A 19,034-nucleotide genomic window follows, 5' to 3' on the forward strand; every position below is an offset into this window, starting at 1 on the left:
TGTGAAGCCCAAGTCATTGAATATCGGGATGTTGTTAGGTTCTTGATTAGTCAGGGCACCAAAGGTTACCAGGAGAATGGGGGTGGAAAGGAAAAATAAGTCAGCCGTGATGGGATGGCAGAGTGGACTCGATGGGCTGAATGGCCTAAATCTGCTCGTGTCTTATTGGCCTTATAATATTCACAAACCAGAAAATCTGCAGATGCTGGAGATCAAAGTAATACGCACAAAAGGCTGGACAGGCAGCATCTATGGAAAAGTGTACATTTCGGGCTGAGACCCTTCATTAGGACTCTTAATAGTATTGTGTTCCCCTTGCCCCTGACATCCGACCCGTGCCTTCTTACTTCTACACTTGCTTCCCTACATGTACGTACTGTTGGGGAAGACACCACTGCTGGAGTAACATAGGATGCATTTTATCCTTACCTCATTCTGTAAACTGATACTCAAAACTCATCACAAGGAATATCTGATTAAACGTTTGATCCAATTTAATTCCTTAGAAAGGAAAAATGTGAGAAATTTAACAAAAATAAATAATGTTAAGTAAAATCAGGAGTCTGTAGACTTTTTAAATGGCATTGAGATAATATCAAGACTGTAAGACATAGGAGCAGAATTAGGCCTCTCAGCCCATTAAATCTGCCATTCATGGCTGGTTTACTATCCCTCTCAACCCCTTTCTCCTGCCTTCTCCCTGTAATCTCTGATGTTTTGACTAACCAAGAACACATCAATCTCTGTTTTGAATATCCTCAAAGACTTGGCCACTAAAGCCATCTGTTTCAATAAATTCTACCGATTCATCTAAAGAAAACCCTTCTCATCTCTGTTCTAGGTGGATGTCTCTCTATTCTGAGGCTGTGCCCTCTGTTCCTGAACTCACCCACAATAAGAAACATGCTTTCCACCTTTCGATATGCTATACGTTTCAATGAGATCTCCCCCCCACCCCCCCCATTCTTCTAAACTCCAGCAAGTTCAGGCCCAGAGTCAAACACTTGTCATACCCGTTCATTCCAGGGATCATTCTTGTAGACTTACTCTGGACCCTCTCCAATACCAGCACATCTTTTGTTAGATAAGAGGCCCAAAACTGTTCACAATACCCCAAGTACATTCTGACCAATGCCTCGTAAACCCTCAGCATCACATCCTTGCTTTTGTACTCTAGGCCTGTTGAAATGAATGCTAACATTACATTTGCCTTTCTACCACCAACTCAAACTGCAAGTTAACCTTCAGGGAATCCTGCACAAGGACTCAATTACCCTTTGCAACTATGAGTTTTGAATTTTCTCCCCACTTCAAAAATAGCTATGCTTCCTTCTACCAAAGTGCATGACCAGACCTTTCTCCACACTATATTCCATCTGCCACTTCTTTTCCCATTCTCCTAATCTGTCTCAGTCCTTCTGCAGGCTCCCTGCCTCCTCAACACTACCTGCCCCTCCACCTGTTCTGTATTGTCTGCAAACTTATCCAAAAAGCCATCAATTCTGTCATCCAAATCATATGACAAATGATATGCAAAGTGGCCCGAAATTGATCTCTGCAGAACACCACATCACCAGCAGCAAAACAGAATAAGCCCCCTTTGTTCCCACTCTTCACCTCCTTCTAATTAGCCCATGTTCTATCCAAGCTTGTATCTTTCCTGCAGTACCATGGGTTCTTGTTTAGCGTCCTCATGTGTGGCACCTTGTCAAAGGCCTTCTGAAAATCCAAATGCACAACATCCATCAATTCTGCTTTGTCTATCCTGCTTGTTGTTTTCTCAAATAATTCCAAAAGATTTGTCAGGCAAGATTTCCCCTTAAGGAAACTATGCTGACCACTGCCTATTTTATCATGAGCCTCCATATAACCCCGAAACCTTATCTGTAATAGTGGACTCCAACATCTATCCAACCACTAAGGTCAGACTAACTGGCCTATAGTTTCCTTTCTTCTGCCTCTCTCCCTTCTTGAAGAGTGGAGTGACATTTGCAATTGTCCAGTCTTCCAGAACCACTCCAGAATCTATCATTACTCATGCCTCCACATTCTTTTCAGCCAACTCTTTCAGAGCCTCGGGACACAGTCCATCTGGTTCGGGTGAATTACCGACCTTCAGACCTTTCAGCTTCCTAAGCACCTGCTCTTTTGTAACAGTAACTACACTGACCTCTACCCTTGACACTCAGTGCCTTCCATAGTGAAGACTGGCGCAAAGTACTTACTAAATTTGTTTGTCCCCCATTACCACTGTCCAGCATCATTTTCCAGTGGTCCAATATCCACTCTCACCTCACTTTTACTCTTCATATGTATGAATAAACATTTGGGATCCTCTTTGATATTATTGGCTAGCTTGCCTTCGATTTTCTCCTTATATGTGTTTTTGTTCTTCAAGCTTCCCAATCCTCTAACTTCCCACTAGTTTTTGCTATATTACATGCCCTTCTTTTTGCTTTTATGCTGTCTTTGACTTCCCTTGTCAGCCACAGTTGCCCCATCATCCCTTTAAATACTTCTTCATTTTTGGAATGTGCCTTCCGAATTGCCCACAGAAACTCCAGATGTTGCTGTTCTGCTGTCATCCCTGTTAGTGTCTCCTTCCAATCAACTCCCCTCTCATGCCTCTGTAAATCTCTTTACCTCACTGTAATACTGATACATCTGACATTATCTTCTCCCTCTGGAACTGCAGGGTGAATTCTATATTATGATCACTGCCTCCCAAGGGTTTCATTACCTCAAGCTTCCTAATCAAATCTGGTTCAGTACACAATCCCCAATCCAAAATAATCTTTCCTTGCTTGAGATCAAATCAATCTTGCAGACACTCTGCAAACTCCCTCTCTTGGGATCCAGCACCAACACGATTTTCCCTATCTACCTGCACACTGAAATCCCCATTACTATTGTAACATTGCCCTTATTACATGCATTTTCAATTTCCCATTGAAATTTATATATCACATCCTGGCTACTGTTCAGGGCCTGATATACTTCCATCAAATTTTTATCCTTGCAGTTTCTTAACTCTGCCCACAAGGATTGTACATCATCCGATTCTGTGTCACCCCTTTCTTAGGACTTGGTTTCATTTACCCCCAACAGAGCCACCCCACCCTCTCTGCATCCTTTCAGTACAATGTGTATCCTTGGATGTTAAGCTGCCAACTACAATCTTCTTTCAGCCATGACTCAGTGATGGCCACATTATCATACCTGCCAATTTCTAACTGTGAGACAAGTTCATCTACCTTATTTTATGTACTGTGTGCATTTAAAATATAACACCTTCATGTCTGTATTCATCACCTTTTCAGTATCGCCCCTGCATTACACTTCACCTCATCGCACTGACTGCGATTTTGCCCTGTCATCTTACCTGACCTTCCTCACAGCCTCACTACAAACTGCATTGACTTGTACACCAACTGCACCATCCTCAGCCCTATCAATCTGTTCCCCAAGCCCCTGCCCAACCCTCCCAAAAGCTCTAGCAAAGCTACCTGCAAGGATATTGGTCGTCCCCCATCCCCCACCCCCCGGGGGTTCAAGTGTAACCCGTCCTTTTTGTACAGGTAAAACCTTTGCCAGCAGAGATCCCAATGATCCAGAAATCTGAAATCCTGCCCCCTGCACCACTTCCACAGCCAGTCGTCCTATTCCCATCCAGATTAGCATGTGAAATTGGAGAGTAAACCACAGATTACTACCCTGGAGGTCCTGTTCTTCAGCCTTTTTCCTAACTCCCTATACCCACTGCACAGGACCTCTTCCCCCTTTCTACCTCTGTCATTGGTGCCACCCTCCCACTTGATAGGTCATCTTCCCCCCCCCCCCTCATCCAAAGGGGTATGCTTGTTGCTGAGGGCAATGACCGCAGGGAAACTTGAATTGACAGTTTACACCTCTTGCGTCTCCTGGTGGTCACTCATCTACTACCTGAAGCCTGCACTCTGGATGAGATCACCTCAGTAGAAAACTCATCTGTGAAGTTTTCAGCCTCCCGGATGGGCCTGAGTACATCGAGCTCCAGTTCCTTGTCAGTTAGGAGCTGAAGTTGGATGCACTTCCTGCCGATGGGGTGACTGCCAAGAACCATGAAATCCCACGTCTCTCAGGCGGATCATTCCAGTGCCCGAACTGCCACCTTGCCAATGCTTATCATGCCTCTAACTTCTTATACTTAAGTTCTTGCCTAAGCCTGTTGAGCAAAGCCTGACTACTCACACAATGGCCACTCCACTCAAACCTAACTTTTTTTAAATCGGCCCTTGCTAATTAACCATAAATTAAAAATGAGAATTAACTCTTAGCCGCACCTGAAAGAAATTGAAACAACTTGTACAAAAGTGCATCAGGAGGACCCTTGATCCTGATGGAGGGTCTCAGCCCGAAATGTCAGCTATTTATTCCCCTCTATAGATGCTGCTCAGTCTGCCGAGTTCCTCCAGCATTTTGTGAGTGTTGCTCTGGATTTCCAGCATCTGCAGAATCTCTTGTGTTCAAGAGGACCCCTGTGGCATAGTTAGTAAGTGTAGACTGGTGATTCAATCCCTGAACTGAGTATCGTCAACAGTAAAACATCATAAAAAGAGAGTGTCATCGAACAACTCTTGACACACACTCTAATGTTGGTATGTTATTTCTGTCTATTTTTACACATTAGTTATTCTAAGTTATGCTCACTTAAATTTCTGTAGGGGCACAATTAAGAGCATCCTGACTGGCTGCATCACTACCCGGTATGGGAACTGTAATTCCCTCAATCGCAAGACTGCAGAGAGTGGTACAGACAGCCCAGCGCATCTGTAGATGTGAACTTCCCACTATTCAGGACACTTACAAAGACAGGTGTGTAAAAAGGATCACTGGGGACCAGAGTCACCCCAACCACAAACTGGTCCAGCTGTTACCATCTGGGAAACGGCATCGCAGCATAAAAGCCAGGACCAACAGGCTCCGGGACAGCTTCTTCCACCAGGCCATCAGACTGATTAATTCATGCTGATAAAACTGTATCTCTACGTTATATTGACTATCTTGTTGTACATACTATTTATTATAAATTCCATTTTGCACATTTAGACAGACAGCAAAGATTTTTATTCCTCATGTATATGAAGGATGTCAGTAATAAAATTATTTCAATTCAATTTATGTAGTTTTATGTTTAACTATCAGACATAGGAGCAGAATTGGGCCATTCGTGTTTGTAATGAATTGTACTGGGAAAAAAATAATAATTTTCAGAGCATTTATACCTTGGTGTGTACTCCAGTGACAATAAACTAAAACGGGAGGCGTTAGAACAAGTGATTATATATTTTTTTAAATGCAAAAACATGCTGCCGGAGGAATTTAGCAGATTAAGGAGGATCTGTGGCACGTGAGAGGGAAATATTGATATTTGGGGTTTTCGGGCTCTGCAGTGTGAAGCCTGTTCAGGGGGCAACATACTGTATTCAGACTGCGGGGCCAGGAGTACTATACTGAATCAAAGCACGTTTGTTGTCATTTGCAAACGTACCAAGAGGCACAGGCACAATGAAAAACTTTGCAGCAGCCAACACGGGTGAGTAGGCAAAGACAACACGCACAGCACAGGTTATATATCAATTATACAAGACGGTGAAGATAAACTATGCCAAACAATAATGTTTTGCATGGTAATGCAAGAGGCGGGGGTTTGTGGTCATCCGTTGCTGAGGTAGGGTTAGGATTGTGCAGGTCGGCTCAGGAACTCGGTTGTTGGAAAGTCGCTGTTCCTGAAGCCGGTGGTGTAGAACTTATTTATTCACAGTTGCCCAGAAACCCAACTCTTTGTTTTACTGATTTACCAATGTGGTGCGGAGTCGGCCCTTCGAGCCGCGCCACCCCAGCAACCCGATTAACCCTAATCATGGGTCAATCACGACAAATTAAACAACCTGGTAGGTCCCTGGAATGTGGGAGGAAACCCGTGCGCTCACAGGGAAGGTCGTGCAAACTAATCCTAACCAACCCTAACCCATGCCCTGAGTTGTAATAGCAGCACGCTAACCCCGACGCCATGTACCTTCTGTACCCCTGCGAGAGGAGGGCCTCGATCATAGATTTCATCTTCTTCAGGCAGTTCATCAGGTGGATGGAGTCAATGGTGGGGAACGTGTAAATCAGAGTAAGTGGTGGGGGGGGGGGGGGGAGAGAGTACAAGGTGGCTGCTGATAGGTGAAACCGGGAGAGGGGCAAGGGTGAAGTAAAGAGCTGTGAAGTTGATTGGTGAAAGAGATAAAGGGCTAAAGAAGGGGGATGTGATAGGAGAGGACAGAAAATTATGGAAGAAAGGGAAGGAGTAGGAGCACCAGAGGGAGGAGATGGACGGGTGAGAGAGGGAAACTGAAATGGGGGAACGGTGGAAGGAGGGGGCAACCTCCAGAAGTTCAAAAAATCAATGTTCATGCCATCAGGTTGGAGACTAGCCAGGCAGAGTATGGGGTGTTGCTCCTCCAACCTGAGTGTGGCCTCATCACAGCAGTAGAAAAGGCCATGGACTAACATGTCGGAATGAGAATGGGAAGTGGAATCGAAATGGGTGGCCACCAGGAGATCCCACTTTTTCTGGCAGACGGAGCATGGGTGTTCAGTAGAAGCAGTCTCCTAATCTATGTTGGGTCTCACAGATATACAGGAGGCATCCCCATTCCTGATTCCCTTTCACCTTATCTGCTCAGAACCTCCCTCTATGTTCCCCTCCGCGATCCCTTTCTTCCATAGTCTTCTACCCTCTCCTCCCCTTTCTTCAGCCAACCAATCAACTTCCCAACTCTTTACTTTGCTCCCTCTCCCCCCCTTGGTTTCACCCAATCACCTACCACCTTGTACTACTTCTCCCCTCCCCCACCTTCTTGCTCTGACTTCTCATTCCAGTCCTGAAGAAGGCTTTCAGCCCAAAACTTCAACCATTTACTCTTTTCCACAGATGCTGCCTGGCCTGCTGAGTTCCTCCAGCGCTTTGTGTGTGTTGCTCTGATTGCCAGCATCAACAGATTTTCCTGTGATGGATAAGCTCTGTGCATGTTCTCTGCAGCCTCCTGTATTTTTGTGCGGTGCAATTGCTGTACCAGGCTGTGATGCATCACAAGGCATAGGAGCAGATTTAAGCCATTTGGCTCACCGAGTCTGCTCCACCATTCCATCGTGGCCGATTTATTTTCCCTCTCGATTCCATTCTCCTGCCTTCTCCCTGTAACCTTTAACATCTTTACTAATCAAGAGTCTATCAGAATCAGCTTTATTATCACCAGCATATGTCATGAAATTTGTTAACTTAGCAGCAGTAGTTCAATGCAATACATAATATAGGAGAAAAAATAGTAAGTAAATCAATTACAGTATATGTATATCAAATAGATTAAAAATCGTGCAAAAAAAATAATATATACTAAAAAAGTGAGGTAGTGTTCACAGGTTCAAAGTCCATTTAGGAATCGGATGGTGGAGGGGAAGAAGCTGTTCCTGAATCGCTGAGTGTGTGCCTTCAGGCTTCTGTACCTCCCACCTGATGGTAACAGTGAGAAAAGGGCATGCCCTGGGTGCTGGAGGTCCTTACTAATGGACGCTGCCTTTCTGAGACACCGCTCCTTGAAGATGTCCTGGATACTTTGTAGGCTAGTACCCAAGATGGAGCTGACTAAATTTACAACCCTCTGCAGCTTCTTTTGGTGCTATGCTGCAGCCCCCCCCCCCACCCCCACCATATCAGAGTGATGCAGCCTCTCAGAATGCTCTCCACGATACATCGATAGAAGTTTTTGAGTATTTTTGCTGTCATACCAAATCTCTTCAAACTTCTAATGAAGTATATCTTGCCTTCTTTATAGTGGCATTGATATGTTGAGAACAGGTTAGATCCTCAGACATCTTGACATCCAGGAATTTGAAACTCTTCACTTCTAGTCCCTCTGAGATTGGGATGTGTAACTTCGTCATACCCTTCCTGAAGTCCACAATCAGCTCTTTCGTCTTACTTACATTGAATATAAGGTTGATGCTGTGGCATCATTGCACTAGTTGGCATATCTCACTCCTGTATGCCCTCTTGTCTCCATCTGAGATTCACCAACAATGGTTGTATCATCAGCAAATTTATAGATGGTATTTAAGCTACGCCTAGCAACACAGTCGTGGGTATGGAGAGTAGAGCAGTGGGCTAAGCACACACCCCTGAGATGCACAAGTGTTGATTGTCAGCGAGGAGATATTATCACCAATCCGCACAGATTGTGGTCTTCCGGTTAGGAAGTGGAGAATCCAATTACGGAGGGAGGTACAGAGTCCCAGGTTCTGTAACTTAAACTTATCAATATTTAAATCAACCACAAGGAAAGCTGCAGATGCCGGAAATTCAAACAACACACACAAAATGCTGGTGGAACGCAGCAGGCCAGGCAGCATCTATAGGAAGTAGTACAGTCGACGTTTCGGGCCTCTGTTTTAAATATATCCAATGACTCGGCCTCCACAACCACCTGTGGCAATGAATCCCACAGATTCACCAGCCTCTGGCTAAAGACATACATCCTCATCTCTGTTTTAAATGGATATTCGCATATACTTCGGCTAGATTCCCACTATTGAAGCATCCTCGCCACGTCCACTTCTTCTAGGTCTTTCCATAGATGCTGCTAAGTGTTTTTTCTCCTATTACTGTTCAACATTGAGACTAGTTCAGCCGCGATTCAGACACGCAGGACTCCCCGCCTGTGTGCGCATGCGCGGGATTGGCAACGTTCTGAGCCTGTAACCACGCGGCACCCGGGTGCCATGGCAACGCTCAATGGCAGCCGTCTCTTCCAGTTTGCACGGAGAAAGTGAGAGGGGGAGTTGAATGCAGACCCGCTCCCCTCGCTAATATTAAAACTCGCTGCTTCTGGCCACCATGAACGAGGGCCAGGCCCAGGCCCGGAGATCAGGTAAGAAAGCATCCGAATAAATAGTGGAGCCTCTTCCCAGAGTGGAACCTGTCCGTGCAACAATTCAATAAGAATCCCGAAGCAAGATAATTCGGCAAAACTAAAAACATACAAAGCAAAATCTAAATCGTTCTCAAATTGGACGTATTACAGCGTAGTTAAATTTAGGAAAAGCAATTTTTTCTACCATGTTCGTTGACCTGAAAGCTTAACTCGTACTTCACACTACTGAATGTTTCGAGCCTGTTGTTATTAGAAACAACCCAACAAACTGTTTATTCTTCATTCCGTCTCCTCCTCCTCCTAAAGTAACCAAAGGCTTGGTGGGTTGTGAATAGGTCGGCTCGGGTATTCGCTCAACACTGAATCTGCGGGATAAAAACGTTTCCCGCAGCAGCCCTTGTGAACCTGGAGTGCCATGCCAAGTGAAATCAGCGGAAGGAACACAGCATTCAAACCTGACTCCGCCTGCGGGTATCAGTGAGAACTCACATAGGATCACTCGAGAAGAGAGAAGAATTAGGCTATTTGGCCCATCGAGTTTGCTCTGCCATTCTGTCGTGGCTGATTTATTTTTTTCACTCAATCTGTTCTCCTATAACCTCTGACGCCCTTCCTAATCAAGAACCTCTCAGTCACCGCTTTAAATATATCCAATGACTTGGCCTCCACAGGTGTCTGTGGCAGTGAATTCCACAAATTCACCATCCTCTGGCTAAAGAAATTCCTCCTCATCTCTGTCCTAAAGAGACGTACTTCTATTCTGAGGCTGGGTCCTCTGGTCCTAAACTCCCCCGGTATATGAAACATCCACTCCCATCTAGGCCTTAATATATTCGATAGGTTTTAATGAGATTTCCCTCTGCTTTCTTCCCAACTGGTGGTTTCCAGCCTGGGGTCCTTGGTTAATGGTAGGGTTCCATGGCATAAAAAAGGTGGGAACCCCCTGTTCTAGATTCCAGCAAGTTACAGGCCTTGTGTCATCAAATGCTCCTGATACGTTAACCCTTTCATTTCTGGACTCGTGGACCTCCTTTGGACCCTCTCCAGTGCCAGCACATCCTTTCATAGAAAAGTGGTCCGGAGCTGCTTATGAGGCTCCAAGTGTGGACTGATCAATGACCCCCTCAGCATTACGTCCTTTCTTTTATATTCTGCTCATTTCGAAATGAATGAATTAGCCCACAGAACTTGTACTATCTTCAACCTTGCAGTGGGCATGGGGTGGGGAAAGGAGGAGGGGGGGAGATCTGTGATGGTTGAAATGAAACACAGAATAATTATTTGCAATTCCCAGTGGGAATTGTAAGGAATAAAATGCAAATAGGATGAATATCTGAAATTGCTCATCTTAATTGGGGAGGGTTTAAACTAGATTTGCAGGAGGATGGGAACCAGAGTGCCAGAGTAGATAATGAAACAGGGGTAAAAATAAATTATGTTAGTAGTTCGTGCAAAGTCACAAATAGTAAGGTTGTGTGTGGCGGTAATAATCTTCTGAGTTGTGTAATGTGAGGAGTATTGTGGGAAAGGCAGATGAGCTGAAGCCTGGATTGACACATGGAATTATGATATCATAGCCAATACTGAAACTTGTCCACAGGAGGGGCAGAACTGTCAGCTCAATGTTCCAGGGTTCTGATGTTTCAGACGTGATAGAGGCAGAGGGATGAAGGGTGGGGGGGGGGGGGTGGTGGCTTTGCTAGTCAGGGAAAATATTACAGTAGTGCTTTGGCAGGACAGGGCTTGTCTACTGAGGCCATATGGGTGGAGCTGAGAAGCAGGAAAGGTATGACCACATTAATGGGGTTGTATTATAGACCACCCAATAGTCAGCGAGAATTGGAGGAGCAAATCTGCAGAGAGATAACAGACAACTACAGGAGACAGAAAGTTGTGATTGTAGGGGAGTTTAATTTTCCACACATTGATTGGGACTCCTATACTGTTAAAGGTCTAGATGGGTTTAGAGTTTGTAAAATGTGTTCAGGAAAGTTTTCAATCAATATATAAATGCACCAACTAGGGAGAATGCAATATTAGATCTATTAGGAAATTAGTTAGGGCAGTGACGGAAGTGTGTGTAGGGGAACACTTTGGTTCCAATGATCATAACGCCATTAGTTTCAACTTGATCATGGATAAAGATAGATCTGGTCCTCGGGTTGAAGTTCTAAACTGGAAAAAGGCCAAATTTGAAGAAATGAGAAAGGATCTAAAAAAAATTTCTGATACTTCTGGCTGTATTTTCATGATCATATTATAAATGATGGCTACTAAACCCTCTGGCAAGGATTCAGAGCTAAAATTTTTTCCTTAATGTCCATTGGACATAATTTCGGAAAAGACTGTAACATACTATTCAAGAAATTTCTAACTTGCAAGTATCTAAAAAAAAATGAGTTTTAGGCAAATTATATTTATTGGATAGCTGTTCAAAGGACATAAAACTGCTATCTAAAAATAGATCACAAAAACATGTTATACCTTTTGTTTTCCATAATACAAAGGCTTGATCCATAAAAGAAGGCTGAAAAAAAAAGTTAGATATAATAGAGCTTGATAAGATAAACTTATTCAAGCCAAAGAATTTACGAAATTGAAATCACATTTGTAATGTATGTTTAACTCTAGGATTAGTTATTTGTTTATTCAAATTAGATAAAGCAAAAGGAAGCGAAGATCCTAAAATAGAAAACAATGAAAAGTCTTGTACAGATTTACATTCCAAATTTACCCATTGTGGGCAAGGTGCTTGTATCCAAAATATTAAATATCGAATATTAACTGCCCAATAGTAAAATCTTAGGTTTGGCAAAGCCAAACCACCTTCCTTCTTAGGCTTCTGTAAATATTTTTTACTTAATCTAGGATTTTTATTCTGCCACACATACGAAGTATCAGAAACAGTTAAGAAGGAATGGGAAAAATAACTTGATTGTCTTATACCCACTGAGCAGTTGGAGAAAATTTTATAATTAGTCAATTCTTCTTCTATTTGTGCTAAACATGTCCTAATACAATTTAAGGTTGTACATAGGGCTCAGATGTCCAAGGATAAACTTGATCGATTTTATTCTTATGTTAATCCAACCCATGACAGATGTCATTCTGAAGTTGCTTCATTGACCCACATGTTTTGGTCTTGCCCCTGCCTGCAAAATTATTGGAAAGATATTTTTGGTACTATTTCAACAGTTCTGAATATCAAATTGCAACTGCATCCTATTACTGCAATTTTCGGTTTTTTAATGGTGGATAATAGTTGTTTATCCCCCTCAGCCCAGCGGATGAATGCATTTGTTACATTAATGGCTAGAAGATCTATCCTATTGAACTGGAAAGAAATTAATCCTCCAACTATGTTTCAGTGGTTTTCTCAAACTATTTCTTGTTTGAGTTTAGAAAAAATTAGAAGTGTTGTCTTTGACCCTTCAGTTAAATTTGAAGAAACTTGGAGACCATTTATTCAACATTTTCATATAAGCTAAACTGACTTTTCCTAAACCTTACTTTTATTATCCTTAATTATTTGGATGGAGGTACAGAGTTATTGACGCTGCTGTGTATATTTGACATAATGCAATGCCCATGTTGGATAGGTTTTTTCTTTTTTTTAGGGTTTTTTTTCTCTTATTACTCCATTTTTCATAATTACTATGAGTTTGGGAGGTTATTATATATGGATTATCATCTATTTGTATTTATACCTTAACCTATTAATTATGTACTCTCAAACTCTCTGTATTCATGTTTCATTTATGTTTGTTTAAAATTAATAAAAAGATTTAAAAAGAGAGAAAGGATCTAAAAAGCGTAGATTGGGACAGGTTGTTCTCTGGCAAAGATGTGATTGGGAAGCGGGAGGCCTTCAAAGGAGAAATTTTGAGAGTGCAGAGTTTGTATGTTCCTGTCAGGGTTAAAGGCAAAATGAATAAGAATAAGGAACCTTGGTTCTTGAGGGATATTGGAACTCTGATAAGAAGAAGAGAGAGATGTATAAGCAACAGGGAGGAAGTAAGATGCTTGAGGAGTATAAAAAGTGTAAGAAAATACTTAAGAAAGAAATCAGGAGGGCTAAAAGAAGAGATGAGGTTGCTTTGGCAGTCAGGGTGAAGGATAATCCTAAGAGCTTCTACAGGTATGTTAAGGGCAAAAGGATAGTAAGGGATAAAATTGGTCCACTTGAAGATCAGTGGTCTGCTATGTATGGTTCCAAAAGAAATGGGAGAGATATTAAATGGGTTTTTTGCATCGGTATTTACTAAGGAAACATTGAATGGAGTCTATGGAAACAAGGCAAACAAGTAGGGAGGTCATAGAATTTATACAGATTAAAGAGGAGGAGGTGCTTGCTGTCTTGAGGCAAGTCAGAGTAGATAAATCCCCAGGACCTGACAGGGTATTCCCTCGAACCTTGAAGGAGACTAGTGTTGAAATTGCAGGGGTGCTGGCGGAAATATTTAAAATTTTGATATCCACGGGTCAGGTACTGGAGGATTGGAGGATAGCTCATGTAGTTCCGTTGTTTAAAAAAGGCTCAAAAAGTAAGCCAGGAAATTATAGGCCAGTAACTTTGACATCAGTGGTAGGTAAATTATTGGAAGGTATACTACGAGGTAGGATCTACAAGTATTTGGATAGACAGGGACTTATTAGAAAAAGTCAGCATGGCCTTGTGTGTGGTAGGTCAAGTTTAACCAATCTATTAGAGTTTTTCGAGGAAGTTACCAGGAAAGTGGATGAAAGGAAGGCAGTGGATGTTGTATACATGGACTTCAGTAAGGCCTTTGACAAGGTCCTGCATGGGAGGTTAGTTAGGAAGATTCAGTCACTAGGTATACATGGAGAGGTAGTAAATTGGATTAGACATTGACTCAATGGAAGGAGCCAGAGAGTGGTAGTGGAGGATTGCTACTCTGAGTGGAGGCCTGTGACTAGTGGTGTGCCGCAGGGATCAGTGCTGGGTCCATTGTTATTTCTCATCTGTATCAATGATCTAGATGATAATGTGGCAAATTGGATCAGCTAATTTGCTGATGATATAAAGATTGGAAATGTAGTGGACAGTGAGGAAGGTTTTCAAAGCTTGCAGAGGGATTTGGACCAGTTGGAGGAATGTGCTGAAAAATGGCAGATGGAGTTTAATGCGGACAAGTATGAGGTAGGTTACTTCGGAAGGTCAAACCGGTAGAACATACAAGGTAGATGGTAGGACACTGAGGAGTGCAGTGGAGCAGAGGGATCTGGGAGTACAGATACATAATTCCCTAAAAGTGGCGTCACAGGTGGATAGGGTCGTAAAGAGAGCTTTTGGTACATTGGCCTTTATAAATCAAAGTATTGAGTATAAGAGTTGGAATGTAATGGTGAGGTTGTATAAGACATTGGTGAGGCCGAATTTGGAGTATTGTGTGCAGTTTTGGTCACCTAATTACAAGAAGGATATTAATAAGGTTGAAAGAGTGTAAAGAAGGTTTACAAGGATGTTGCCGGGACTTGAGAAACTGAGTTACAGGGAAAGGTTGAATAGGTTAGGACTTTATTCCCTGGAGTGTAGAAGAACGAGGGGAGACTTGATAGAGGTATATAAAATTATGATGGGTATAGATAGAGTGAATGCAAGCAGACTTTTTCCACTGAGGCTAGGGGAGAAAAAAACCAGAGGTCATGGGTTAAGGGTGAAGGGGGAAAAGTTTAAAGGGAACATGGGGGGGGGGCTTCTTCATGCAGAGAGTGGTGGGAGTGTGGAATGAGCTGCCAGATGAAGTGGTGAATGCGGGCTCACTTTTGACATTTAAGAAAAACTTGGACAGGTATATTGATGAGAGGGGTTTGGAGGGATATGGCCCAGGTGCAGGTCAGTGGGACTAGGCAGAAAAATGGTTTGGCACAGCCGAGAAGGGCCAAAAGGCCTGTTTCTGTGCTGTAATGTTCTATGGTTCTAATGTTGACTCCAGAATACTACAGTGTGCCTTGTAAAAAGCTCATGTCCTTTTCCTTGAGCTTAACTAATGATTTTTTTTATCATTCTTTAGCACTAAGCAGAAGATTGAAGAGGACGTGGAGATCGACCCTTACTTTCCAGTCTAGGATTTGAACCCGCGCTCACTATCATTAAGTTTAAAAAAGATTAATTGCATTGATGTAGCAGGAACTCATCCCGGAATTTTCATGCCTTTATTTCAGCACATTCTCAAAACACTGATTTCTTCCCTTTCTAGGCTCCTTGCTTACTTCAAGCACTTTAAACCCAGGTACTTCAAGCAGTCTGAGCCAAGAGGAATCGTTGACTGACTGTGATCCCTGCGATGAAAATGACTACCGCAGCAGGTGGTGTTACTTTGGTATCAAATTAAAACTTAGACTGAAAGACCTAAAGATTTGTGCTGGTCAAGTGGGAGAAATCAGCATCAGAATCAGGTTTATTATCATTGATATACAGTACTGTGTAAAAGTCTTAGGCATATATATATAGCTAGGGTGCCTCAGGCCTTTGCACAGTACTGTATTTGTCAACATAGAGAGGAGAGCAAGTTTGTAAATCTGATGGGAACAAAGGATGTTGGATGGAGCACCATCGGAAGAGTGTGGGACAGGTGTCAGAGAAGGAGTGCTGGGACAGTGCGGGGTGTGGACACAAAACAAGGTCATTTGATTCCAAACAACTGGTTTATTGATCATTACAGAATGTCTCTCTGGTGCTTCCTACTACCTACCCTCTCCCTCCCCCTTGATTACCCCTCTCCTTGCGCCCTTCCTACTCTCAGTCCACCAAAAAGATCAATATCAGAACCAGGTTTATCATCATTCACATATGTCACAAAATTATTTATCCTGCAGTAGCAGTACAGTGCAATGCATAAAATTATTACAATACAGTGCAAAGGTCATAGGCATCTTAGCTACATATACAGTTGAAGTCAGAAATTTACATACGCCTTAGCCAAATACATTTAAACTCAGTTTTTCACAATTCCTGACATTTAATCCTAGAAAACATTCCCTCTCTTAGGTTAGTTAGGATCACTATTTTAAGAATGTGAAAATGTCAGAATAATAGTAGAGAGAATGATTTATTTCAGCTTTTATTTCTTTCATCACATTCCCAGCGGGTTAGAAGTTTGCATACACTTTGTTAGTATTTGGTTGCGTTGCCTTTAAATTGTTTAACTGGGGTCAAATTTTTTTTGGTGGCCTTCCACAAGCTTCTCACAGTAAGTTGCTGGAATTTTTGTTCAATTCCTCCAGACAGATCTACTGTAACTGAGTCAGGTTTGTAGGCCTCCTTGCTTGCACACATTTTTTCAGTTCTGCCCACAAATTTTCTATCGAATTGAGGTCAGAAAATTATGTCAAGTCTAGTTCATCCTTGGGAGCAATTTCCAAACAGCTGAAGGTACCACGTTCATCTGTACAAACAATAGTACGCAAGTATAAACACTATGGGACCATGCAGCTGTCATACTGCTCAGGAAGGAGACACATTCTGTCTCCTAGAGATGAACGTACTTTGGCGTGAAAAATGCAAATCAATCCCAGAACAACAGCAAAGGACCTTGTGAAGGAAGATGCTGGAGGAAACAGGTAGACAAGTATCTACATCCACAGTAAAATGAGTCCTATATTGACATAACCTGAAAGGCTGCTCAGCAAGGAAGAAGCCACTACTCCAAAACCGCCATAAAAAAGCCAGGCTACAGTTTGCAAATGCACATGGGGACAAAGATCTTACTTTTTGGAGAAATGTCCTCTGGTCTGATGAAATAAAAATTGAACTGTTTGGCCATAATGACCATCGTTATGTTTGGAGGAAAAAGGGTGAGGATTGCAAGCCGAAGAACACCATCCCAACCATGAAGCATGGGGGTGGCAACATCATGTTGTGGGGGTGCTTTGCTGTAGGAGGGACTGGTGCACTTCACAAAATAGACGTCATCATGAGGAAGGAAAATTACGTGGATATATTAAAGCAACATCTCAAGACATCAGCCAAGAAGTTAAAGCTCGGTTGCAAATGGGTCTTCCAACTGGTCAATGACCCCAGGGATATCTCCAAATTTGTGGCAAAATTGCTTAAGGACATTAAGGAAATTGGAGTGGCCATCACAAAGCCCTGACTTCAATCTGATAGAAAATTTATGGGCAGAACTGAAAAAGCGTGTGCGAGCAAGGAGGCCTACAACTTTGACTCAGTTACACCAGTTCTGTCTGGAGGAATGGAACAAAATTCCAGCAGCTTACTGTGAGAAGCTTGTGGAAGGCCACCCAGAACATTTGATCCCAGTTAAACAACTTAAAGGCAATGCTACCAAATACTAACAAAGTGTATGTAAACTTCTGACTCACTGGGAATGTGATGAAAGAAATTAAAACTGAAATAAATCATTCTCTCTTCTATTATTCTGACATTTCACATTCTTAAAATAAAGTAGTGATCCTAACTGACCTAAGACAGGGAATGTTTTCTAGGATTAAATGTCAGGAATTGTGAAAAACTGAGTTTAAATGTATTTGGCTAAGGTGTATGTAAACTTCTGACTTCAACTGCATGTGCCCAAGACTTTTGCATAGAACTGTATGTCATGAAATACATTCTTTACCAGCAGCACAACAGTTTAATATGTAAACATTAATATAAGTTACAATAAGGAATATTAAAAAATTATAGTGCAAAAAGAGAGCAAACATAGTCAGGTGCCATTGATTGGTTCAGAAATCTAATGGCAGAGGGGAAGAAGCTGTTTCTAAGATGTTGAGTGTGTGTCTTCAGGCTCCTACACCTCCTCCCTGGTCGTAGTTATTAGAAGAGATAGTAATGTCCTAGAAGGAGAGAGTCCTTCATGATGGATGACGCCTTTTTGAGGCTTCGCCTTTTGAAGACATCCTTGATGAAGAGGCTAGTGCCCATGATGGAGTGGCTGAGTCTACAACTCTCTGCAGCTTTTTGTGATCCTGTATATTGACGCCTCCATACCAGACAGTGACGCAGCCATTCAGAATGCTCTGCAAGGTACATCTGTAGAAATTTGCTTGTCTTTAGGGACATACCGTCTTCTCAAACTCCTAAAGAAATATATAGCTGCTAAATTATAGCTCCTTGTTATATGTTGGGCCTAGGATGAACCTTCAGATATGTTGGCACCCAGCAGCTTGAACCGCTGATCCCTCGATGAGGACTGGTACGTGTTCTCTCATCTGCCCCTTTCTGAAGTCCACACTCAATTCCTGGGCTCTTGCTGTTGCTGCCTGCAAGGCTGTCGTGACTCCACTCAATCAGCTGATCTACCTCACTCCTATATGCCTCCTCGTCACCATCTGAGATTCTGCCAACAATAGTTGTGCCATTGGCGAATTTGAAGATGGCATTTGAGCTGTGCCTGGCCACGCCGATGAGAGTAGAGTATCAAGCTAAGCAGGATAATTCTTAATTAGTCTCAGTGATGCATTAATCCCTGACCCAAGGAGATTTATTGCAATTGAAGCTCAACCTTCTGACATGTAATAATTTTTGTATTATAGGACTGCAGTGAGCAATTAACACAAGATCCAATAAACATTCAGATGCTGATAAAACTGCCATGTCATTTTTCTGCTTTAGTGTCAGATCTTCAGCTCCCCACTCTCCCCCCAACTGACCTGCAAAATTTACCGTTGTAGAATTGGGTTAGTGACTGGTGATTTAAGAGTGGTGGGTACCTGGAATGCGCTGCCTGGGGTGATGTAGAAGCAGATACAGTGGGGACTTTAGTTAGGCACATGAATGTCAGGGATTAGTTTAGTTGGCCACTTGATTACTAATTTAATTAGTTTGGCACAACTCTCTGGGCTGATGGCCCTGTTCCTGGGCTGTACTCTCTGTGTTCAATGTTCTATTAATAATTAAAATACAAAGTAAGACATGAAATTCAGGAGGGCAGTCAACATCTGTTCCAGAATCAAGGCAAACTACATGGTGCTTCGACTGTGTGTCCTCAGCAGAACAGCTTCGATGAGATTATCTCATTATGCGAGGAGTGGCCTGATTTCTAGAAATTTCTGTAAGTAGAGTTCATAGGAGCCACAAATTTACAAACATTG

The 19,034-nt window shown here is 42.5% G+C and overlaps 1 protein-coding gene across 1 annotated transcript in view; it reads left to right on the forward strand.

Annotated features, from left to right (window-relative positions):
* Positions 1-8,794: 8,794 nt before the first annotated feature.
* LOC132406881 (glutamate-rich protein 6-like) overlaps positions 8,795-19,034 on the forward strand; it is a 79,741-nt gene continuing 69,501 nt past the window's right edge. The window contains exons 1-2 of the mRNA XM_059992985.1: positions 8,795-8,954; positions 15,179-15,287. Coding sequence (XP_059848968.1) covers positions 8,921-8,954; positions 15,179-15,287 — 143 coding nt within the window. The 5' untranslated portion in view covers positions 8,795-8,920. The remainder of the gene's footprint in view (positions 8,955-15,178; positions 15,288-19,034) is intronic.

Source organism: Hypanus sabinus, chromosome 2 (genome assembly GCF_030144855.1).
Source record: "Hypanus sabinus isolate sHypSab1 chromosome 2, sHypSab1.hap1, whole genome shotgun sequence".
In the NCBI taxonomy this organism is placed as follows: domain Eukaryota; kingdom Metazoa; phylum Chordata; class Chondrichthyes; order Myliobatiformes; family Dasyatidae; genus Hypanus; species Hypanus sabinus.